At 34.9% G+C, this 22,089-nt stretch overlaps 1 protein-coding gene across 4 annotated transcripts in view; it reads left to right on the forward strand.

Annotated features, from left to right (window-relative positions):
* Nucleotides 1–22,089, forward strand: part of ACE2 (angiotensin converting enzyme 2) — a 77,843-nt gene that overhangs the window by 14,795 nt on the left and 40,959 nt on the right. For 2 of the 4 annotated variants that reach the window (XM_074299929.1, XM_074299928.1), the window contains exons 3-4: nucleotides 12,051–12,095; nucleotides 15,801–16,095. In XM_074299929.1, coding sequence (XP_074156030.1) covers nucleotides 15,910–16,095 — 186 coding nt within the window. In that variant the 5' untranslated portion in view covers nucleotides 12,051–12,095; nucleotides 15,801–15,909. The remainder of the gene's footprint in view (nucleotides 1–12,050; nucleotides 12,096–15,800; nucleotides 16,096–22,089) is intronic. The other 2 variants (XM_074299931.1, XM_074299930.1) reach the window with 1 other exon arrangement.

Below are 22,089 nucleotides of genomic sequence, written 5' to 3' on the forward strand. Positions count from 1 at the left end.
TCAGTGAGTTACCTGTAAGGTGAAGTAATTTATTAACATGCAAAGTAGACTAACATCCTTCTAGGACACCACTAGGCCAGGGAAGGTCAAAAGAATGCAAAAACTGGGGAAGTCAGAAAAATGTAACTTTTTTGCAGCAGCATTTTAAGAATGCTCCAAATATAGGCCCATTTAAATATTGAAGGATTATTAATTTAAATCTGTTTAATAACTATTTTTGCTTTCATATGCACATCATTGCATATTCCAAAATACAGGGGGAAATGTCATTTTATTATCATGGGGTGGAAACTCCCATTATAGAAATTCCTGCTGGGAACAACACATCTATCTATCAGTCTATTAAAAAAAAGAATATCAAAGTTCACTTTAGTATTGCCTTGATTGCAGGAAATAATGAGATTACTTCCTATAAGACAATGGCTTGAAACAAGCTGAGACAACAGATTAAGTACAATACTATTTGCAAAAATCAGAAATCAGTGGAGGAGGTAGTAGTAGTATTGGTAGAATTTCATCTTTTTAATATACTTGCACAACCATTTGTAATTCTTTCGTTTTTTTTAGAGCACACTTTTTGTTTGTTTTTGTTTTGCAACATAGACTCACCTTTTTAAAGTGCTTATTGTATGTCAGGTTCTACGGCTAAATACCACAATTATTATTTCATTTGATCCTTATAGCAATTCTGGAAGGTAATGCTCTAATTAGCCTCATTTTATAGATTAAGAAACCAAGGCATTAAGGGACTTGCCCAGAAGTTAAGGGTCACATAGTAAATATTTGAGATCAGATGGAACTTTTATCTATTATGATACCTAGGTGACCCTTATATGTATATATACAACACAGGTATATAACACACATAACATACATCTATGCAAGGCACACATATAGGTATTTAACACACATAATTATATAACATATGGGCACAATCCACAAATCATATACATATATAATTCACAAACATAGATTGAATCCATATATCATATGTGTATACACATGTATATACATACACATTTATATATTACATGTATATGTATGTAGATCTACATATATGCACATAAGTATATTCATATATCACATATATACACATTCAGAGTCTTTGTATTGGATAGTCCTATGTTATAAAGGGCTTAAGTTTGATTTGAGAGTTTTCTCGTCTCTCTTAAATCATAGCCTTTATATTAGAAACCTGAGAAACCCTCTGTATTGTACTATAGTGAGATATACTCTCTACCTGTAAGCACAAAGTTTATAATTTATTATAAAAGAGAATAAAAAATTGAATCAGTGACCATTAGTTCCAACAATTTGGGAATTCATTTTCCCAGAGCAACTTACAACAATAAACATGAGTGCCCTATCCACTACATCACCTAACTGCCTCTGTTAATGGCTTTTTGTTTTTGTTGTTTAGTTTTTGCAAGACAATTGAGGTTAAGTGACCAGAGTCACTCTATTAGGAAGTGTTAAGTCTCTGAGGTCACATTTGAACTCAGGTCCTCCTCACTCCAAAGCTGGTGCTCTATCCATCATCTTGCTGTCCCTGTTAATGGATTCTTTATCAGTTAATTTCTTATGAAATTAGGGGCAATGGAGCTCCAACTCCTCCAATAATAATGGCCCCTGTTCCATCAGGAAAAACATGGCTATAATCTGTCTTCATTTTGATCATCTAATTTTCGTTCTTCATTTGGCTTTTTCATGTTTTGATTTTTTTTCTTACAGACAAATACGGCTGCTGTGAACTTGGAAGTTATCATAGCCATACTTTCTTTTTGGATAAGAAAAACAACATTTTCTACTATTAGTAACTCTCATTTCCTTCTCTCTCCAAGACTTATGAAGCTCTTTCCTCACAACAAGCCTGTTAGATAAACATCATAAATGTTATTACCATTTGTATATATGAAGAAATGAAGTCTCAGAGAGGTCAATTGATGTCTGGGTCGCATAGCTCATAAGGACCATGAGACTTTTTTTCAATTAAAGATCTTCAAAGAAGGAAAGTCAACCTCAGAATGTTGAGAAATTCCTCAATAATTACAGGATATAATAAAGTCCAAGTTACTACAGCTTTAAAATATAGTAATACTTAGGTAGGGGCAGCTAGGGGACCATCACATCAGAGAGATGATGCTGTGATATGCACGTGAACTGGATTTAAATGAGGGAGTGCTGGGCAAGGTCACCTGCCTCACCTTCCCCCCTAGAGCCATCTGAGTCCAATGGCAGATATAGATCGGGACATCTAGAGATGGCCCTGGAGAAAATGAGAGCTCTTATCTTTTTAAGTTAAGGTCTTCAACAGGTTTCAGTTTGGGGACATAATAGATAAAGCATCAGGTCTAGAGTCAGCCTAAGATATTTACTAACTGTATGACTCTGGACAAGTCATTAAACCCTGCTTGCCTCACTTTTCTCATCTGTAAAATAAGCTAGAGAAGGAAATGGCAAAAAACCAAACCAAACAAAAAACCAGTATCTTTGTCAAGAAAACCCAAAATTGGGGAAAGAATCAGACAAGACTGAACTAATACGACTTAGGGACTAACACTTTGGGGGATACCCTAGATAGTCATAAACTTCCAAGCTTCAATTTAAGCCCAATTCCTCTCATTTAGAGATGAAAAATGTTCGGACACTAATAATGGCTCCATGTTTCAATGGTTCTCTGAGAGGTAGTGTGTTATGATGAATGAAGAGCTTGCCTCTGAGTCAGAGAGACTTGTACTCAGTTACCTCCTTTGATGCATGCTGGCAGTGTGACCCTGGTCAAGTCATTTAACATTTTAAAGCCCCAGGCAACTCTTCAATAGTATAAATTGTGCAGTTCATCTTGACCTACATTGGCAGAAGAATTTTCTCACTGGGAGCTCCCTATGTGGATAAAATCAGAGGTCTGGTTTAAAAAACATGTTTCTAGGCTAAATAAACTCATCTCTTTTTATGTTTTTAAAAAAAGTTATTAGTTTTGTCATTCTTTTTTTGTTTTTGTTTTGTCCCTGACTCTTTTGAAATTCTTCTTTCATCATGGGGCCCAGGACTGGACTTGCTATTCTTTTAAGGGATTGTACTTATCTAGCATTCTGTATTTATATTTTTATCTTCCTAGACAATTTTTATATACTTATTCAGGATTTCATTCTTTAGTACTTGAAAATCTCAGATCATAAAATTCTGCTATTAATTTAGAACTAATCAAAATTTTGAGGGAGTAAATTGTATCTGCATGTTGGTTCAGGTTACACATTTTGTTACAATGAAACCCACTCTGTTCTATTCTATTCCACAAATATTTATTCAGTATTTTAGGGTCAGTTTGTTGGCTTTGTGGCTGGGTCCTGAGGCTCAAGTCAGGAAGACCTGAGTTCAGTTGCGGACCTATACATACTGGCTATGTGATCCTAGGCAAGTCATTTAATTCCAATTGTCTTGAAAAAAAAAAAAAAAAAAAAAAAGATGTTATGCTTAATAACGGATAAATGATATGAGAACTGATTTTGGACTGAGACAGATGTGGGGTTTGGCAGCAAATAATGTAGTTTGAGGATCAAAATAACGTATATAATGAAGACACCAGTTGATGGTAGGTATCAAAAGTTGGGGTTCAGGCATGCGAAGAATTCATAATGACCATTTTCTTTGGCAAAAGATTTATTTAGAGGAAGACATTACAGACAAAATGAAGAGACACAATAGATACCAGGAATGGTAAATATGAAATAGAATGGGAGAATATAGAAAGAAAATATAATTAATGATGGAAAGGGGAAGTTCCCTAATGAAATTTGTCATTTACCAAGAGAAAGGAAAGACCCCACGAGTTGGGGCATGCCCTTAGCTGGCAGGCTAAACTCTGAAAGGGATATAGCACCCCAAAAGAGTTAGCTAATTATAAGGAGGAGAAGTGGGGTTGAAAAGCATAGTAGTAAGTTAGAAGAGATAGCACATGGTATGGAGGACTGGGAAAGGCACTATGAGTCAAAGTGCAGTGGCAGACTGATCCAAGGAAGTTAGCAGCCATGGAAAGAATGGCCCATAAGTAGATTTTAGGAGGAAAAGTTAACCTTAGGGACATGACTGGGATTCCTAACAGAGCATAGCAAGGTGAGATTGCTCAAGACCTTTACAGAGGGCGGGTCTCAAGAATTTTACTTAACTTGGATTTTAGACTGGACCATCTCCTCAGAGAGCTCCCTATGGAGCTAAACTGATCTCTAAACTGATCTCTAAACTGATCTAAACTGCCTTCTCCCTGCTGGCCTCAGAAATCAAATTCTTTTGTTTCTCTCAATCCAAAACACTATTCAGGACCTCATCATTATAGGCTGGTTTTGATATTAGCTATGTGACTTTGAGAAAGTTATTTACCTCTGAATTTCATTTTCTTCATTCTATAAAATGGAAATACTAATGTTGCTAGGTCGCTCAGCCTATATAGTGCTGGACCTGTAATCAAAAAGAATATATTTAAATCTGACCTTCAGAGCCTATGTAGGTCTGGAAAAAATACTTAACTGCTCTTTGTCTGAGTTTTCTCACTGGTAAAATGGGAATAAGAGCACCTACCTCTCAATATTGCTGTTGTTGTGAGGATTAAGTGAGATATTTGTCAAGTATTACAGTAAGGATTAAATGATATATTTGTAAATTAATATATTTTAATACCTGACACAAAGTGGGTATTTAATAAACAACTTTCTTCTCTTCTTTCCTCCCACCCTTTCTATCATCTATAGGATTGTTGTAGTGAAAAAAGTTATTTGTAAATCTGAAAGTACTAGATTACTATTTGGGAAACGATTAGTTGATGGGGACTTTAAATAAATAGGATTCTAAAGAGTAGGACTCTGAAGGTTGAGATAATGGTGGAGAAGAGAATTTTAGGTAGAAGGAACTGATTGAGAAAAGAAATAGAGGCGATAAAATGCAGAAACTTGTTCAGGAAATGGCAAATAGTTCGTTTTGACTGGGAAAGCAAGGGATTTGAAAGAGAATAAGGTGATCCTGCAGGTTGGGAGCCAGAAAATAGAGGATCTTCAATGAGTTTAAATGTTATTTTAGACAACTGGGAGTCATTGAGGCATTTTGAGCAAGGAAGTATGATCAAAACTGTACATTAGGAAGTAGTTTATGTCCAATTGATCAATGATGGACAGAATCAGCTACACCCAGAGAAGGAACACTGGAAAATGAGGGTAAACTGTTTGCATTTTTGTCTTTCTTCCTAGGTTATTTTTACCTTCTGAATCCAATTCTTCCTTTGCAACAAGAAATTCGGGTCTGCACACATATATTGTATCTAGGATATATTATAGCACATTTAACATGAATGGGAATGCCTGTCATCTAGGGGAAGGGGTGGAGGGAAGGAGGGGAAAATTCGGAACAGAAGTGAGTACAAAGGATAATGTTGTAAAAAATTACCCATGTGTATGTACTATCAAAAAAAATTATAATTATAAAATTAATTTAAAAAGAAAAGGAAGTAGTTTATGGAATGGTTTGGAGATAGAGGTAGGCAAGGCAAGGCAAGGCAAAGTAGGTAAGAAGCTATTGTGGTACCAGGCAACAGCAAGTGAAGGCTTGAGCTAAAGTAGTAGCCCTGGGGATAGAAAGGAAGAGGAGAAGCTGCTGGAACTCTATCTTCCCAGAAATCAGCCGGAGTCAAGATCACTAAATGTCTTTATTCTTGATCTTTACTGTCCCCTCCAACGCCAGGTCACGAGTGTGAGAGCATGAGTTCCACCACCCAAGTTTCTCTTACTCCTCCCACACAAGTCACTTCCCTCTCTTTGTCCCACCACTCAAGTCAGCACAGAACAGCTGGGGAGGGTTAACCTTCAAACAAGTTAATAGGGAACTGTCCAATTGGCAATTAGTCTCACATGCTTCATTATCCAAGTGCATTGCTCAGTTCTAGCCCTTTACATCTCCCGCTTTCTTTTGTTTTAGACCACAGGTGGTCTCGCCATCCCTGACTTTTCAGGGAGGTGAGAACCCCAAAAAGAGGTGATCACGCCCCCCCTGACTTCTCAAGAGGGGAGATGAAAGCACTAAAAAGGAGATAATCACGCTCTCCCTGACATCTCAGGAAGGGAGATGAAAAGCACCAAAGAGAAGTGGGGATTTGCTAGCGGGTTTCTGGGTTGAAGGGCCTTATTTCAGAGACAAGTATGCACAAACCCATCAGCATGGGAGTTATTACACAAGCACATAGCAATAACGCAGAGGCTATTAGTGGTGACTCTCCCCACAGTCAGTGCAGACTCGCTGTGGTGTAACAAACAGGAATTGTACATGCAAGTAGTGATATAACAAGAAGCCATAGAAAATATATCAAAGGTAGAAACTGATAGGATTTATTTGGCAACTTATTCAATTACTGGGGCTAAGTAAAAGAAATAATCAAAGATAACTGAGATTTCAAACCTGGGTGGCTAAGAGCACATTGATGCCATTAACAGAGTTTAGGAAGACAGGTTTGGTATAGATAAAAGAGGAGAGAAAGAAACCAGAAGAAAGAGGTTGAAGATATAAGAAAAAAACAATAACTGATAAAGTAGAGTTGTAGAAGTTGGGATGGAGAACATCTTTGACAGCTTTACCCCAGAAAAAACAAAAGAAATAAAAACACTAGAAAGGACCACAGAAGCCATCTAATTTAAACTATATCCCCAAATAAATCTTACAACAATTTTGCTATTATTCCATCATTTCTCAATTATGTCCAACTCTTTGTGACCCCATTTGGGGTTTGGAGTAGTTTGCTATTTTCTTCTCTAGTTCATCTTACAAATATGGAAACTGAGGCAAGCAGGGTTAAGTGATTTTCCCAGAGTCAGACAATTATGTGTATAAGATGGGATGTGAGCTCAGGTCTTCCTGTCTCCACTCCTGGTGTTCTAAACACTGCACCACATACCTGACCAGATTTATGACATACCTGGGCAAAAGGGAAAGAAACCGAGAAACTTACAGCTCTTTTAAATAGAAGTTTGGGGATATACATTCTCCATCATTAAAAAAAAAAAAAGGAAAATAATAATAATAGAAATTAGGAAACTGGTCATTTGCTAAGCTAAGAAGTTGGCTTTGGAGGACTAAATTTAGAGAAAGAAAAAACCATTTTAGAATAGCTTTTGTGGGTACAGATAAACTATATTGAGAGGGATTGCACCACAGATAAGAAGGGGCCTCTGACAATGCTTGAAATGCAGTGATCCTAATAGCAACATCCCCTCCTTATCTATGGAAATTGCAGCATTGCAACACAGCTGTCTGCAGCTGGTTTCATTCCCAGTCTTGAACACAGTCACTCTGTCGGGAGCACTGAACTCAGTGGTCTCCAATTACTATACTAGAGTGAACACCCTGACCCTTCCCTTCTATTTCCCCTCCTTCCCCAAGAAATAGAGATTGGTCATCTCAGAGATAAATCATGTCCTGTTTCATGTTTTCTGTTTTCATAAAGGGCTAGCAAAGATAAGAATAGGGTAAGCATGATTTCTGTGAGAAACCCAGTAAGTTTTAGAGTGATGCCCCTTTTCTTGGAGGTAGCCTATTTAAAAAAACAACCAAGGAGAATTATGGTCTCTACATTCTTAGCTTGACCTGGTCCTTGACCTTCAACCTTTGAAATTATTTTGCTTCTGACCCAGCCACACACAAACCCACACACAAAACTAACCATGATTATAGCTACCTGTTCCCTAGAACCTGCCTTGGGTATCTGTGTTCTTTGGCAAGATTTTCAATATTCTCTTTCCTACCTACCTTCCTCTTTGAGGAATCTTGTTTTCAATGTTCTTTTCTGATAATTTACTTCCATTCCTGGGCCTTTAGCTAATTTTCCTTTTTTCTAGCAACCTTGGGGGCCCTGAAGAAGTAGTCTTTTCCAATTCCAGCCCCTTTTGGCTTCCGGTCAAAAATGTTTCTCTTGGAAGTCAACGGGACCCTCAACACAGGCTCTGTCCCACAGGATAGTAATTCTTCTTGCCAGATACTTCTGACTAACCTTTCTCCTGGTTTCAGACACTGAACCTCTTTCTGAGCAGAGCAGAACTGAGCAGAGCTGCTCACCTCACCTCAGTGGGCAATTAATAAAAATCAACACACATTGATTAAGCTCAACCAGATATTGTGTTAAGTGCGGGGGAGAAATAGAAATGATACCTGCCTTCAGGGAGCTTATATTCTAATAGGTGAAGCAACATATACATATGTAAGTATATACATAATATATACAATAAATGCAAAATAGTTTTGGGAGAAAGTTGGTATATCTGGTGGATATGGGAGTGGGATGTGGAATTAAGTTGATTAAAAAAAGCTTTATAGAGAAGGAAGTCTTTAATTTGAATTTTGAAGGAAACCTGGCATTAGAAGAGACAGGGTTGAAGAGAATGAATTTCATGCCTGGGAAATGGCCAATGCAAAAATATAGAATGTGGTTTGTGAAATGGCAGGTAAACTAATAATAGAGTTCACAGAAAGAAGTGATGTGTAAGAAGAATCCACAATATGAATAAATATTAATGCCAAACCAAAGTGTTTATATTTCACCCTAGAAGCAGCAAGATGCCACTAAGAGTTTATTGGGGCAGTTAAGCAGCACAATGGATAAAAAACTGCCTGGGCCTGGAGTCAGGAAGACTCATCTTCTCAAGTTCAAATCTGCCCTCAAACACTTTGTGTGGTCTTGGATAAGCCACTTACCTCTACCTCAGTTTCCTTATCTGTAAACTGAGATGAAGAAGGAAATGGGAAATGGGATCTCTGCCAAGGAAACCCCCAGTGAGGCCACAAAGTGTTAGACTGATTGAAAAATGACTGAACAAGAAGAATTTATTGAGTAGGGAAGTGACATGGTTATATTTGCCATTTAGGGAGATCACTTTAACTCCAGAGCAGAAGATGGATTGGAATGGAAAGAGGCTTGAGCTGGGAAACTAAAAGGGGAGGCAATGACAATTGTTCCTGTAGGAAGTGATAAGTTCCTGAATTTAGGAGGTAGCTCTGTGGTAGTGAGGGAAGGAAGGATGCCAGGGAAGTTGTGAAGAGAGAAACAAGATGTGGCAATTGATTGTGATCTGTGAGGTGAGTGAGAGGTTACAAAATGGGATAGCTGGAAGGTTTGGGATATCTTTGAAAATATGAATTTCAGAAGAGGGGCTGATAGGGAAGAAAAATTATTTGAACACCTTGAGCTCCCAGGGACTATAATTTTGTAAATGTTTCCATTTTGTTGTTATTGCTCAGTCATTTCAATTAAGTCTAATTCTTCATGATCCAATTTGGGGTTTTCTTGGCAGAAATACTGAAGTGCTTGGCCATTTCCTTCTTTGGCTCATTTGATAGATGAGGAAACTGAGGCAAACAAGATTAAGTGACTAGCTCAGTCACACAGCTATAGGATGTATTTGAGGCTAGAATGGAACTCAGGAAGAGGTCAACATTTCCATATTCATACAATATATCTGCACATCTTGAATAGCACAGTTTTCTATGAGATCCATCTTGTTGGCTAAATTTTTGGGGAAAAAAAATTTCATTTTTTAATGAATTGAGCATTAGTTGCCAAGAGTATTCACATTTTTTAGATCAGTTGTCAGAGTCAGTATCCTGACTGCTGGATAAATGACAAGTTTTCTATATATCTTTATCTACATTAAAATATAGAGATTGTTTATAGTTAAATACTGAAGTAACCCATGTTCATAGAATTTTATGACTACTAAGGTTTTCAAAAGCACTTCTCTTAGAACTTTTTTCCTTGTTCATTTGGAGTGGGAAGTTCAGAATAATTGTTTCTTTTTTTACAAATGTAAATACTAAGGCTCCAAAGGACTAACAGATTCAATGTTTTAGGCATTGAAGAAAACAATGTTTTAGGCATTGAAGAAAAACAATTCTTGTAAGTTCAACTCCAGGGCTGTTTTCTCCTCTATTAAGCTTCTATCTATCAAGGCTTTTTGAAATAATTTACATTCATTCATCCATTCATTTATGCATCTATCTAAAGAATGAGAGTAGATAGCTATTGTTTTTTCGGTTCTAGTTAGGAACTTTGAAAATCTTTCCCTCCCAGGCAAATACTTTTATGGTGGTAAATTAGGCCATCTTTTGTCTTAATTCTTACCTATCCTTAGTCATTGAAAGTGCATTGTCTCACACAAAACTGAACCAGGAAAGACCTCAAGGTCATCTGCTGCATTTTGAGCCATTCCCAGTCATTTTGATTTTTTGTGTTGCCACTGGAGTTGGATGATTAGAGGAGAGGATGAGGCTGATGACTTTGCGTGGCTGGGCTTGATTTTTTAAATCCAATTCATATGAAAATCAAGATATCACTGTGAGAAATGGATGGGCATTTGTTTTTCTATAGTTATGAAAATTAAATTGAAGAAATGAAAACAAATTTAAAAAATTAAAACCCCCCTAGGGCATCAAAGAATGATCTGGGTGGTTTTAGATTTGAACTGGAGCCCTCTGAATTTTTGCATCCATAAGAATGTAAACTCCTTGGGGGCAGGGACTGACTTTTGTAATCTGAGATGGTGGTTTGAAATTTGAAAAGAATCCTTTGTTTTTTTTACCCTAGACCTCCTGGGTGATTTTCTCCCTTAAGAATGTAAGCTCCTAGGGGGGACTGGAATGGGCTGTGTAATGGGGGGGGGTGGAGATTTTACTTGTGTAACTTCAGTAACATCCAATAAGTTGGGAATCAGGGGAGGGACTTGAGATTCTGGTTAGGAGATAAAATATTGTCTTGTTTCAAAAGTCTATCTACTAACCTAGCCATCTATTCTTGCAAGCATGTAAAATAAGTTTTTTCCTGCTTTCATCATTGAGTCAGTGGAGTTTTTTGGTAAGATATTTTTACTTCTTATATTACCCTTTTGAAGTTTGGTCATTTTTTTGAGAACACAGGATGAACAAGAATGACATTGGTCTTAGAACTACCTACCTATTTACCTACCTACCTACCAATTTACCTATCACTCTCTATATCTCTGTCTATCTCTGTCCTTCCTCAGTTTTTTTTTGGTGAAATTTTTTACATCATAATCATTTCCTAATATTTCCCAATTCTCAGTTTTTTGAGTTCTCTCTTGTAACATGGGAAAACAAGTAAAGTCAGTTAATACAGTGACTGACATCTGTATTCTTAGTCTACCTATATTTTTGAGGAGAAAAAGTACATTTTGTGATTTGGCATTACAATTAATGGCATTTTACTGTTCTTTAGCACAAGCGAGACTCTTCATTTTAGAGATGGCAAACTTCTAAATCATCTGCAGGATTTTTGTGGTAATCTGAATATTATGATATTGTATTTTATAAATTCCAAAGAGAATTTTTATCATCCAAAAGGTATCTATAATCCTTTTTTGTAGTGTATCTTCACATTCCTATTTCTTTAGCTCCCATTTTTCCTCCTTGGATGATTCCGCTTGATTTCCATTTCTGGGTCTATGACTCCTATCATTTTCCCACGATTGGTTTTTTGATTCCAAAGCAATCAATTAAAAACACATCTCTTGCCTATATCAGGAGAATTTTTTGCCCCATGAATACCACTCACATTCATATTCTCTGTCCAGTATAAGTCTGGGTAGATAATGAATAATGAGGACCATTTTCCTCCGTCCTGGAAGTTTTTTCCTTGAAGCATCCTGTGAGCTATTTTTTTCCTGGAAATTTACTGTAAAAACTTTTAACTACTTTAATTTCCCCCTTTTACCTCCTATAAGAACTTTTTATTTTTTCTTCTTCCTGTAAGCTCAAGATTCTTTATCTTGCTTCATCTCTTCCTTGAAATTTGATATATTAATCTTGTTTTATACTTCAGTGAACTGAATTGGAAATATACTTCATTTTTTTGTTCCTCTCACATTAGTTAGAAGTTGAGGAAGTTACCTAGATCGAGTTTTATTTTTGTTTTTCTTAAAGTAATATATGCTAGCCATTAATAGTTTTAAAGACTCCCGTTACTGTGATCAATTTTCCTTCCTGTTTTTTTTTTTTTTCCCTTTGTGTAGAGTCTCATTTTGGCTTCCACAAGAGAGAGGGGCATTACCAGGCAGGTATGATTTTGTTTTGTTTACATTTTCACTTATATTTGAGCTCTTTTGTTGGTTTTCTTTTGGAGAAAGAATAGCATCTTTTGCTTTGTATCCAGTCATAATAACTGAGCTAACCTTGCCATCTTCATGGAAGGTATTCTATTGTTACTAAGTTATGTAGTTATTCTTTATTAAGAAAAAACAAACAAACAAACAAAAAAAAACTGTTGTTGAATTGCACCAGGCTCTTTGTGATCCCATTTGGGATGTTCTTGGCAAAGATGGTGGAGTAGTTCCCCATTTCCTTCTCCAGTTCTTTTTATTTACGTATAAAAAATTTGAGACAAACCGGCTTAAGTGAGTTGTGAGGGCAGGTTAGAACTCAGGAAAATAACTGACTCCATTCCTAGTGCTGTAATCACTGATACACCTAGGGATTAAGGTAGAGGAGAGGTAGTTTCCATATTAATACTAAGTTAATGCTAGGATCTGTTGCTTAAGAATAGAATGATCTAGTCTTTATGATAGTTTTAAGATTGATTATGAGTTAAGATTATGAGTAAATCTGTCAGTCAACACTCATTTATTAAGCACCACTGTCAAAATATAATGTCTCAGTAGAATATAAGCTCTTTGAAGGTAGAAACTATATTTTGACAGGTTAATACAGGATATAAGACAAATGAATTCACAATGCTTTGGATGCATCTGAACACCTGGGGGGAAATCAATTAAAACCTTTTGAAGGATTCAAAAGAGAGGCAGAGGTGAGGACTGAGAGTATTCAGGCCTGATAGACAACTTGTATAGGACAGCAAGAGAGATGGAATGTCCTAGTTTGGCTGCATTGCAGACTATTTATATGTTTATGTATGTGTGTGTATATGTATATATAGATACCTTTACATATATATACATATTTGTGTAAATGTATATGTGCGTGTGTGGTGTGTGTGTGTATATATATATATATATATATATATATATATATATATATATAAATAAAATGTGATCACTTCAGTAACCATTTTGACTTGAGAAGATTCAATTTCCTTTAAAATTCGGTACTATTGGATTAGACCACCTTAAGGTTACTTTCTGTCCTTCAATTCTATTATGGGTTCTCTATTTTTGAAAAGGATAGTCTCCCATTGAGAAGTTAGAACTTTGAGAATAAATAGAACTCTAAAGATTCTTTGGTTTATGACATTTTTAGTTCCTTCTCATTCCAGGTGGGTTTTTAATAGGTGGGAGAAGGAAGAAGATATCTGAGAGTCAGCCTTAAATTATATCTGAAACGTTAAAACCTAGAATGATGCACTAGAGACCAATCTTTAGTAAGTTTTGACCAGACTCTAGTTTGGAGTGATAAGACTATAGAGAATTAAAAAAATGGTCAGCAGTCAAAGGACCCAGCTAGAGGAAATAGATATATATAGAAACAAAGAAAATGGAATTCTTCCCAATCAATTGTGACCTTAAGTGCCAAATAGCTATTTAATGTATCTTTATTTTTTTTTTATGAACTTAACAGTAATCAATAAATATTTTTATATATTTGTTTTTGATGTTCAGTCATGTCTGACTTTTTATGACCCAATTTTTTCACATATCTAAGTAAGAATCTGAGGCCAGATTTTAGCAAATGTTTTCCTAACTCCAGGCCCAGCACTCTACCCGTTACACGACATAGGATTGTGCATCAAACGATACAGCTTCTGCCATGTACATTTTATTTTTTAAAAGTATTTGTTAAATTTAATAAGGTAGTAAGAAAAAAATGTCCTTTCTGTGTCCTCCTTCTGAACTTTTAACATTTAAATGTTTTATTTATAATGTTTTTCTTTCATTTTCATATTTATTGCTACCTCCCAACTCCTAGTCCTACCCTCAAAGCCCTTCCTTGTAACAATTAAAAAGCTAGACTTAAGTTTCCTGAGGACAGAGAACCCCATCTTATTTAAACTTTATAGTGTTCATCATTAGTAAAGACATTATTAGTAATGACAAATGCAGAAAACTTTTTAAGGAGGGAAATGCTGCACAGTATAAGATGAGGAATATTTTATGGCTATTTTGATGTAAGTAAAAAAGGAATTGGATTGATTCTGGATGAGTTAAAATATAGAGGCATTGTAATAGCTCACATAATATAAGTTAAAGTAATACTTTGGGCTCACATCAGCTATGTGACCATGGACATTCCTCAGTGCCCTAGGAAGATCATCAGATCTATATACTTCAGACAACAGTTGCTGATCTGCATTGTTTAAATCAGAAAGCATGAATTAAGCATTTACAAGTGTCTGGTACTGTGCTAAGCACTGGGATACAGATGCAATTCAAGTAAGACAGTTACTTTTTAAAAAGAGTTCCTAACTTGATAAAATCATGAAACCAGACCAATAAAGTATATCAGCCTGCAACACTATCTTTTACCTTTAATAAATACTTAATGAATATTTGTTTAATGAATAAATGAATGAACTTGTGAGATGAACATATTGGTACTCTTCAGAAAGAAATTAGTCTAATGGGAAGGAAACTATGTATATGTGTATATTTGTATACAAACACACACACACACACACACACACACACACATATATATATATATAGTATAGGTACATCATAGCATATGTATACAAGCAGATATGTATATCATGTGGGCAGTTATGAGCACAAATTTGGTCTCTTTCTAGCAGCTATGTGACCTTGGGCTAGACCCTTAATCTGTTTGCTTCAGGTTCCCCATTCATAAAATGAGCTGGAGAAGTAAATGGTAAATCACTCTACTATCTTTGCCAAGAAAATCCCAAATGGGGTATTGAAGAGTCAGATATGATTGAACATTGTACATGATGCATACAGATCAGATACAAGTTAACTCTAAGTGGGAAGCATTAGAAGATGATGGATCAGGAAAAGCTGTTTGTTCTGTAGTGATATAATAATGGGGAAATGTCCTATGGCATAAAGTAGTTACAGTTTTTCCCCAAAATTAATTTCCCCAAAATAAGATATTTGTATATGTTTGTAAAAATATTATCATTTACACCATTCACAATATTTTCTTCCTTTTAAATCTTTTAGATTTAAATCTAAATTAAATTTAGATCTCCCTTTTAAAAATTAAAAATTTAAATTTTTAAATTTTACATATAATTATATATAATACCATATATAATATGTATAATATATAATGTAACGTAAAATTATATAATATAAAATATTTTAAAATTTATAAAAATTAAAAATTGAAATTAAAATCATCCTGATTCAGAAGTTGTTTGGTTTTGGAGCAGAATGTACAACCAGGACATAACCATTTTAAAACCTGGTGGGTAGAGGCAATGGTTTTTTCACTGGCTCTTTATATGTTTGCAAACGAACATTACAATGCTGCAGCTACCTTTTAGATCATAATTCTGGCTTTCTTTGAATACCTTGTCACACTATAGGACCCTGAGTATATCTTTGACAGCTTTCTAGGGAAATATTAACTAAAAGTAAAAGCTTTTGATAAGATTATAAAATGCTACTAGTGTTATGGTTCTTTCAAGTTAATTATTAACATTTGTTTACCTGATTCTTTTTTTTTTTTTTTTTTTGGAATCATTCTTAAAGCTGTTTACATGTGTGTCTTTTCCTGGATGAAAACTATAAGAGTTCAACAGATTATTTACTGCCTTTTTTTTTTTTTTTTTTTTTTTTTTTTTTTTTAAGTTCTCAGCGCCCAACCCAAGTTCAAAGGCTGATGGGAGAGAAAAACCCATGAAGAGGTTTGCTTGAAGGAAATTTGCTCAGTGGATGGGATCTTGGCTCACAGGGAAAGATGTTAGACCCTCTCTGGCTCTTTTTCAGCCTTCTGGCTGTGACTGCTGCTCAATCCTCCATTGAAAAGGAGGCTAAAGAATTTCTGGTCGCTTTTAATAGAGATGTGGAAGATATATCTTATCAAAGTTCACTTGCTTCTTGGGATTATAACACTAATATTACTGATGAGAATGTCCAAAAAATGGTGAGTTCTCATGACTATGTATGAATATTTGATGCTTTTTAGGAATGAAATTGAACTAGATCACAACTATCAAAATGGGGGGGGAAGGGGATTGAAAATGAGATTAACAGTTAAACTAGATTTTGAATGGAGTTGGGGAGCCTCTTTCACCTTTACCTTTCCTTACTCAAGATTCTGAGAGTGATTAAATGTAATTCCCTTAATCTTGTTATATTGGATAGAGCTCCAGATCTAGAATCAGAGATTCTGGCTCTGCTATTTATCACTTGTGATTTCAGGAAAATCACATCTTCTTTTGGGCCTTAATTTTCTCATCTACAAAATGAGAAGTTTAGACTCATTAATCTGTAAGATCTCTTTAGCTCTAAATCAGCAAGCTTATGAGTAGTCTCTGGCCAGTTTCCAGTAAATTCTTTCCTGATTCATGCAAAATTGGCATCTATAATTCTCATCTTCCAATTTCATTGTATTTCTAAGTAAATGTGATCCATTATTAAATTCATAATGATCCAAACTTCAAAGCTAATAGAAGTATATGTTCAACTTTGTGTAAATGGTATATTTTGGAAAAACCTAAATTATTCTTAGTAAAAGGGTTAGCTAGTAATTAAACTGCGACCATGTGTTGGATAAGTAGAGATTTGGGAATTCTTACTCTAGTTGTCACAGAGCTCTAAGGGACTTCCAAAGGTCACCCAATCTATCCAGAGGCCTCCAAGCAAAACTATATTTAAACTATCTTACATAGATCTTAAGATGTCCTGGGAAAGGCATGATATTCTTCCTGGCAAATATAAGTAAGCAAGCATTTCATTGTAATTTAAGCAAAAGCATATTTAATCTTCTATCAGAATTTGCATATTTCCCCTACAGAACATGAAAGTATGTCTCTCAATCCCCACAGTTTGCCAAATTCCCTCCTAAATCCCAAATATGAGAGTTAGAAAGAAACAGTTCAGGATCTACAAATCAATTCAGGTTGAGTGAAAGATCTCAAAGGATTACTTTTTAGACTACTGAAGACTACTATGCTAGCTGTCTCCACCAGATTTAGCAAGGGTGGTAATGATAGATGCTAAAAAGTAATATACTATCTGAGAATAGGAGGTTGTGGCAATAATTAGATATAAATTTTTTTTAAATCAAAGTCTTAGATGTTTAGAAAAATTGTGTCTCACATTTAAAAATGACTAAAATATACATAGTTAATAATGTCTGTTATACCATAAATACTGACTGATTATACTGTTCTAAGAAGTTTTATTCATTTGACTACCTGTCATTCTAAGATTTCCTTCTAATTCAAAGATTCTTAATCCCAGGAGAATCAGTAACTTTAGATCTTCAGTAGCATCGAATTTGGTCAAATCTTCCATGCAGAAGGATCTTTTTTTGCATATTTCTGATGCATTTATCACATAATAATCTGTGCGCCTTTAACTTTCATGAGGCCAAGAATCATAACTTAATGAAACTTTATAGCTCTATACATAGTAAATGCTTAAATAGCTATTGAATAAATGGATAAACAAATGAACTGAATTTTTAATGGAAAGCATCTTCTTTAAAGTTGGCTTTTAAAGATGAAATGATAGTCTGATTTTTATTAATTTTCATTGTTTTATGATTGGTTCAATTAATTATGGTAGTGGTAGATTGTACAGTGGCTAGCTGTAACAGATAGGGAGAGACCTAAAGATTATTTACATTATACCTCTAAATGTCAGGATTTAATACTTGTTACAAAATAAAATATAGAAATGTTTGCTGAAATAATCTTTGTTTCATTAACTACTATGCTGTTATCACTTTATCTACACTTGTCTATTATAGCAGAAGCAACAAGTAGTGACATATAAAACACTTAGAAGAGTTTGTACCTAGTTGAGCAGAATAAAAATATTGACTTCATTATAGGAAAAATGCTAACTCATAAATTCATTCAATACAGTTAAGTGCTACTGTGAGTAGAGTGCTATATATTAATGGAGATAAAAAGTTCAGAGATCATAAGGTACCTGCTTATGATACATTTACAAAGTGCTTTCATTTGGCGAATGGTAGTGCAAATATTCTTTCTGTTTTGCAAATGGGGAAACTGAGACATAAAGTATTTAAATAACTTGTGCAAGGTCACCATGTATGTCCCATAAAAACCTATCTTCTTTCTATTGCCTTATCTAGCAAATGGATGGTAAGCTGGAATTTACCCTTTTACAAGAAAGAATGAATACTACTATGACATAATTAGATCCACCCACTGAGGTTGTCTAAATAGGGTAGGTGAAAAGAAAAATAGTTCTTTATTGACACTGCTTATGGCCACAAATTTGTGTTTCCTAGTAGAGTCATACAATAAAGTGCGAACAAGTCATGAAAAACTAAAAGTTGGAGAATCCCTCTTACCTTTATAATAACATTTTAACATTTATAACATGTTTGAAGGAGAAAATATACAATGAAGGAATAAGAAATTTTCAGTCTCTGGGCCTAAGGTGAAAAAGGGGAAGAATTTGATCTTACAAATTCTCATGAAGATAACAATAGAGGAAGTTTTTACAACAGATAAAAATGCATCTTGCAGAAGTGACCCATAATGTAGCCTGTGCCTGAGAACTGAAGCTCTGAGTTTGGACTTGGTTCAACCTTGGAGACTTCTTATCTATGACATTCTTTGAGATACTTGAAATACATTCAGAGTTTCCGTGGGTATATTAGAATTTGGCTTGTGTCTAGAAAAAGAGACCCTTTGTATTACTCAGGTTAACATAGCATCAAGTATACAATAATCCATATTTACCCTGGAGACTAAAAATCTAGTAAGGCTCAGTAATTCTCTTAAAAAAAAAAAAAGACTAGATTTTGGCTAAGATCACCAAGTAGTTTTGCAGATTAATTAACCAGAGACCTTCAGGAAAGGTTATTAAGGAACTTGTCCAAGATAACACTGACTGTAGGAAGACTGTATTTGAATCATGTTTTCTGATCTTAATATACTATTCTTTTCACCTTATTATAGTACTAAACAAATAGGTAAAGGCTATTGTTTAATGATCAAGTCTCCTTTCTTAGCCTCTGAAGACATCATTGCTCAGAAGCTGTGTTGCTTTTAACACTGAGTAGAAGGTCTAGAGACCAAGCAAAAGCTTGCATTTGGGTGATGTGCTCTGAGAACAGAAGGTACAATGATCCCTATCTGGTGTAAAGCCATCTCAATAATCTCAAAGGACAGCTGTTAGAAAATTACTCATCCATATTAAAATTTTTTTAAGTATACAAAAATATCTTGTTAAATTTTTAAAAAATGCATGCAATGGAACTCATTTGAAAAGACCAATATAAATGGTATTATGTTGGCAATGTTAGAGGAATAGGAAAATCACAGGCTCCAAGGCGTTAGTTTAATATCCAGGAAAAGGATCACTGAGAAAAGGCAGTGGATCAATGAGTTTTTATTTATTAATGAATAATATTTTTAAAGTGTCCACTATATGCCAAGTACTAGGGTATACAAATAGAAAAGTGAGTTAATCTTTTCACTTAAGGAATATATACAAGGTCTTCTCTCTCTGTTTCTCTTCTGTTTCTTTTTTTTAACCAAAATGGTCATATGGTCATCTTTTTTTTTTTTCTCACCTACCTTTCTGCGATTACATGTCCTCAGTGATGTCTCTTATGACACTTACTGCATTTGGGTTTCACTTGGAAATAAGTTGCTTATATTCAACATGTATATCTCTCTATTGCCCTGTTGCTTGTTAGCACATCTCTTGAATCATCTGGTGATTCAAGGTCCACAGGCAGGTAGCAATCACTGGTAGAATATTTGTGATGAAAAATAGATTTTCACCTTGGAGCAGCTTGGGATTGTAAAAAAACACTTCACATTTCCCAGATCCAGTCCAGATTGTTCTTGTTCTTTCATTTGGTTCTAGATGTAACTGCTTACCTGGAATGCCTGTTTCCATATTTTCATAGTATTATATTAACTCAATAGACTGACTATTTAATGACATGCCATTGTCTGAATAGTAGGAACTTTTCAATCATTTAGTTTTCCCTATATAGATGTTAGAACAATGTCTTTTGAATAATTAAGGAGGTCCTGGAATAAGTTAACTTGATTCAATCAGGATAATATCATTCACAAACAAGGGCATCTGGAAGAATTTAACATTTTTCCATTTGGACCTTTCAGAATATAATTTGGATACTAGTACTTGGGTAATATGTCCTTTTGATAATAACATGCAGTCATTAAATAATTCTTTCTGTGATTGCATTTTTTAATTTTATTTTTATTATAGCTTTTTATTGACAGAACATATGCATGGGTAATTTTTCAACATTGACCCTTGCAAACACTTCTGTTCCAACTTTTCCCTTCCCTCCCTCCACCTTCTCCCTTAGATGGCAGGCAGTCTCATACATGTTAAACGTGTTAAAGTACATCTTAAATACAATATATGTGTACATGTTTATATAGTTCTCTTATTGCACAAGAAAAATCAGATTTAGAAAGGTAAAAATAACCTGGGAAGAAAAACAAAAATGCAAGCAAAAAACAACAGAAAGAGTGTAAATGCTATGTTGTGGTCCAGTGATTGCATTGTTAAAGAGATATAAATAAGAGACTCTTTGCTAAAGGATAGGATTTAAAGCTATGTTTTGTTCTACCAAATCAAATGGTTTTTTTGATAATCAATGGATTATAAAAAAAAATTAAGCTCTTCTATTAATTATTGTTCAAACCTGTCCAACACTTCAAGTCCCCACAGATTGTACTGTCCATTTAGTTGCCTAACACTATACATCAGTTCATTTCTTTCAGAAAATGGCAATGACCAAGATCAATATGTTTATCTTTTCATATTTACTACTTTTTAGACACATTTTAGTTGCATTGAACAAATGGAGACTTGAAATTATTTATAATAACTTCTTATCTCTATCTTCTCATCCAATGTCAATTTTAACCTTCACTCTAATTAATCGATCTTACTTTATATACAAACAGCTGCTTCTGATACAACTCCCACAACCAATCATTTCCTTTTTGCTGAGATACTACTAACTTCTCTGGAAGCAAATATTCATGAGAGAAAGACATGTCTGCTGAGTAGTTTATAAGCCTTTAGCCTCAACTTTTCAAACTAGAGCCATATTTTCCTTTTTTTCTTATTAAAGCTTTTTATTTTCAAAACATGTATGGACTCTCAACACTAACTCTTGTAAAACTTTGTGTTCCAAATTTTCCCCTCCTTTCCCCCATTCCCTCCCCTAGATGGCAAGTAATATGTTAAAATATACAGCCATATTTTCCAACATAAATTTCTCCCTTTATGCCCTTTTTTAAGGGGGGAAGCTCCTGAAATAGGTATATAATAGGTGGGAGAATCTACCTTTTCTATCTCCTGCAGCAGAGAATGGAGCACAAGGTGGCAATTATTTTTAAGATTTGTTTATGCTCATCATGAATGCTGCAAGCTGGGATGACCCAATTATATTTCTTGTTGTCTTTGGGTATCAGATGAAACCAATTTGCCAACTCCTTTCTATAACTCTCTAAGAGGAATCTGTTGCTTTCCTTCCATTTATCTGTGATTTCAATTTAGCTTCTTTCTGGCTTCTGTTACCACAACATGATGTGTTTTAGTTGTTCCAATAGTATGTCAAGTCACTTGGACAAAGATCTCACGGCTAGAAAAGAACTGAGATTCTTAATATCCTCTAACCTCTACCATTAAAAAGTTGGAAAGACTGCCCCTGCCATGTAGATAACTGTTATTACTTTGCAGGAGACTCTAAAAGAAACCCTTTTGGTCTCTGGGCCACACATCATTGTTCAATCAGGGACACGCAATCAGAATTCCTGAACTACCCTGTGTACTAACTTCATTGTGCTTAGACTTTCAATTGTAACTGATTCTTGGATTTGGGATTTTCTTGGCAAAGATACTGGATCACACAGCTAGTAGTATCTGCATTTGAACT

Source organism: Sminthopsis crassicaudata, chromosome 3, assembly GCF_048593235.1.
Source record: "Sminthopsis crassicaudata isolate SCR6 chromosome 3, ASM4859323v1, whole genome shotgun sequence".
NCBI lineage: Eukaryota > Metazoa > Chordata > Mammalia > Dasyuromorphia > Dasyuridae > Sminthopsis > Sminthopsis crassicaudata.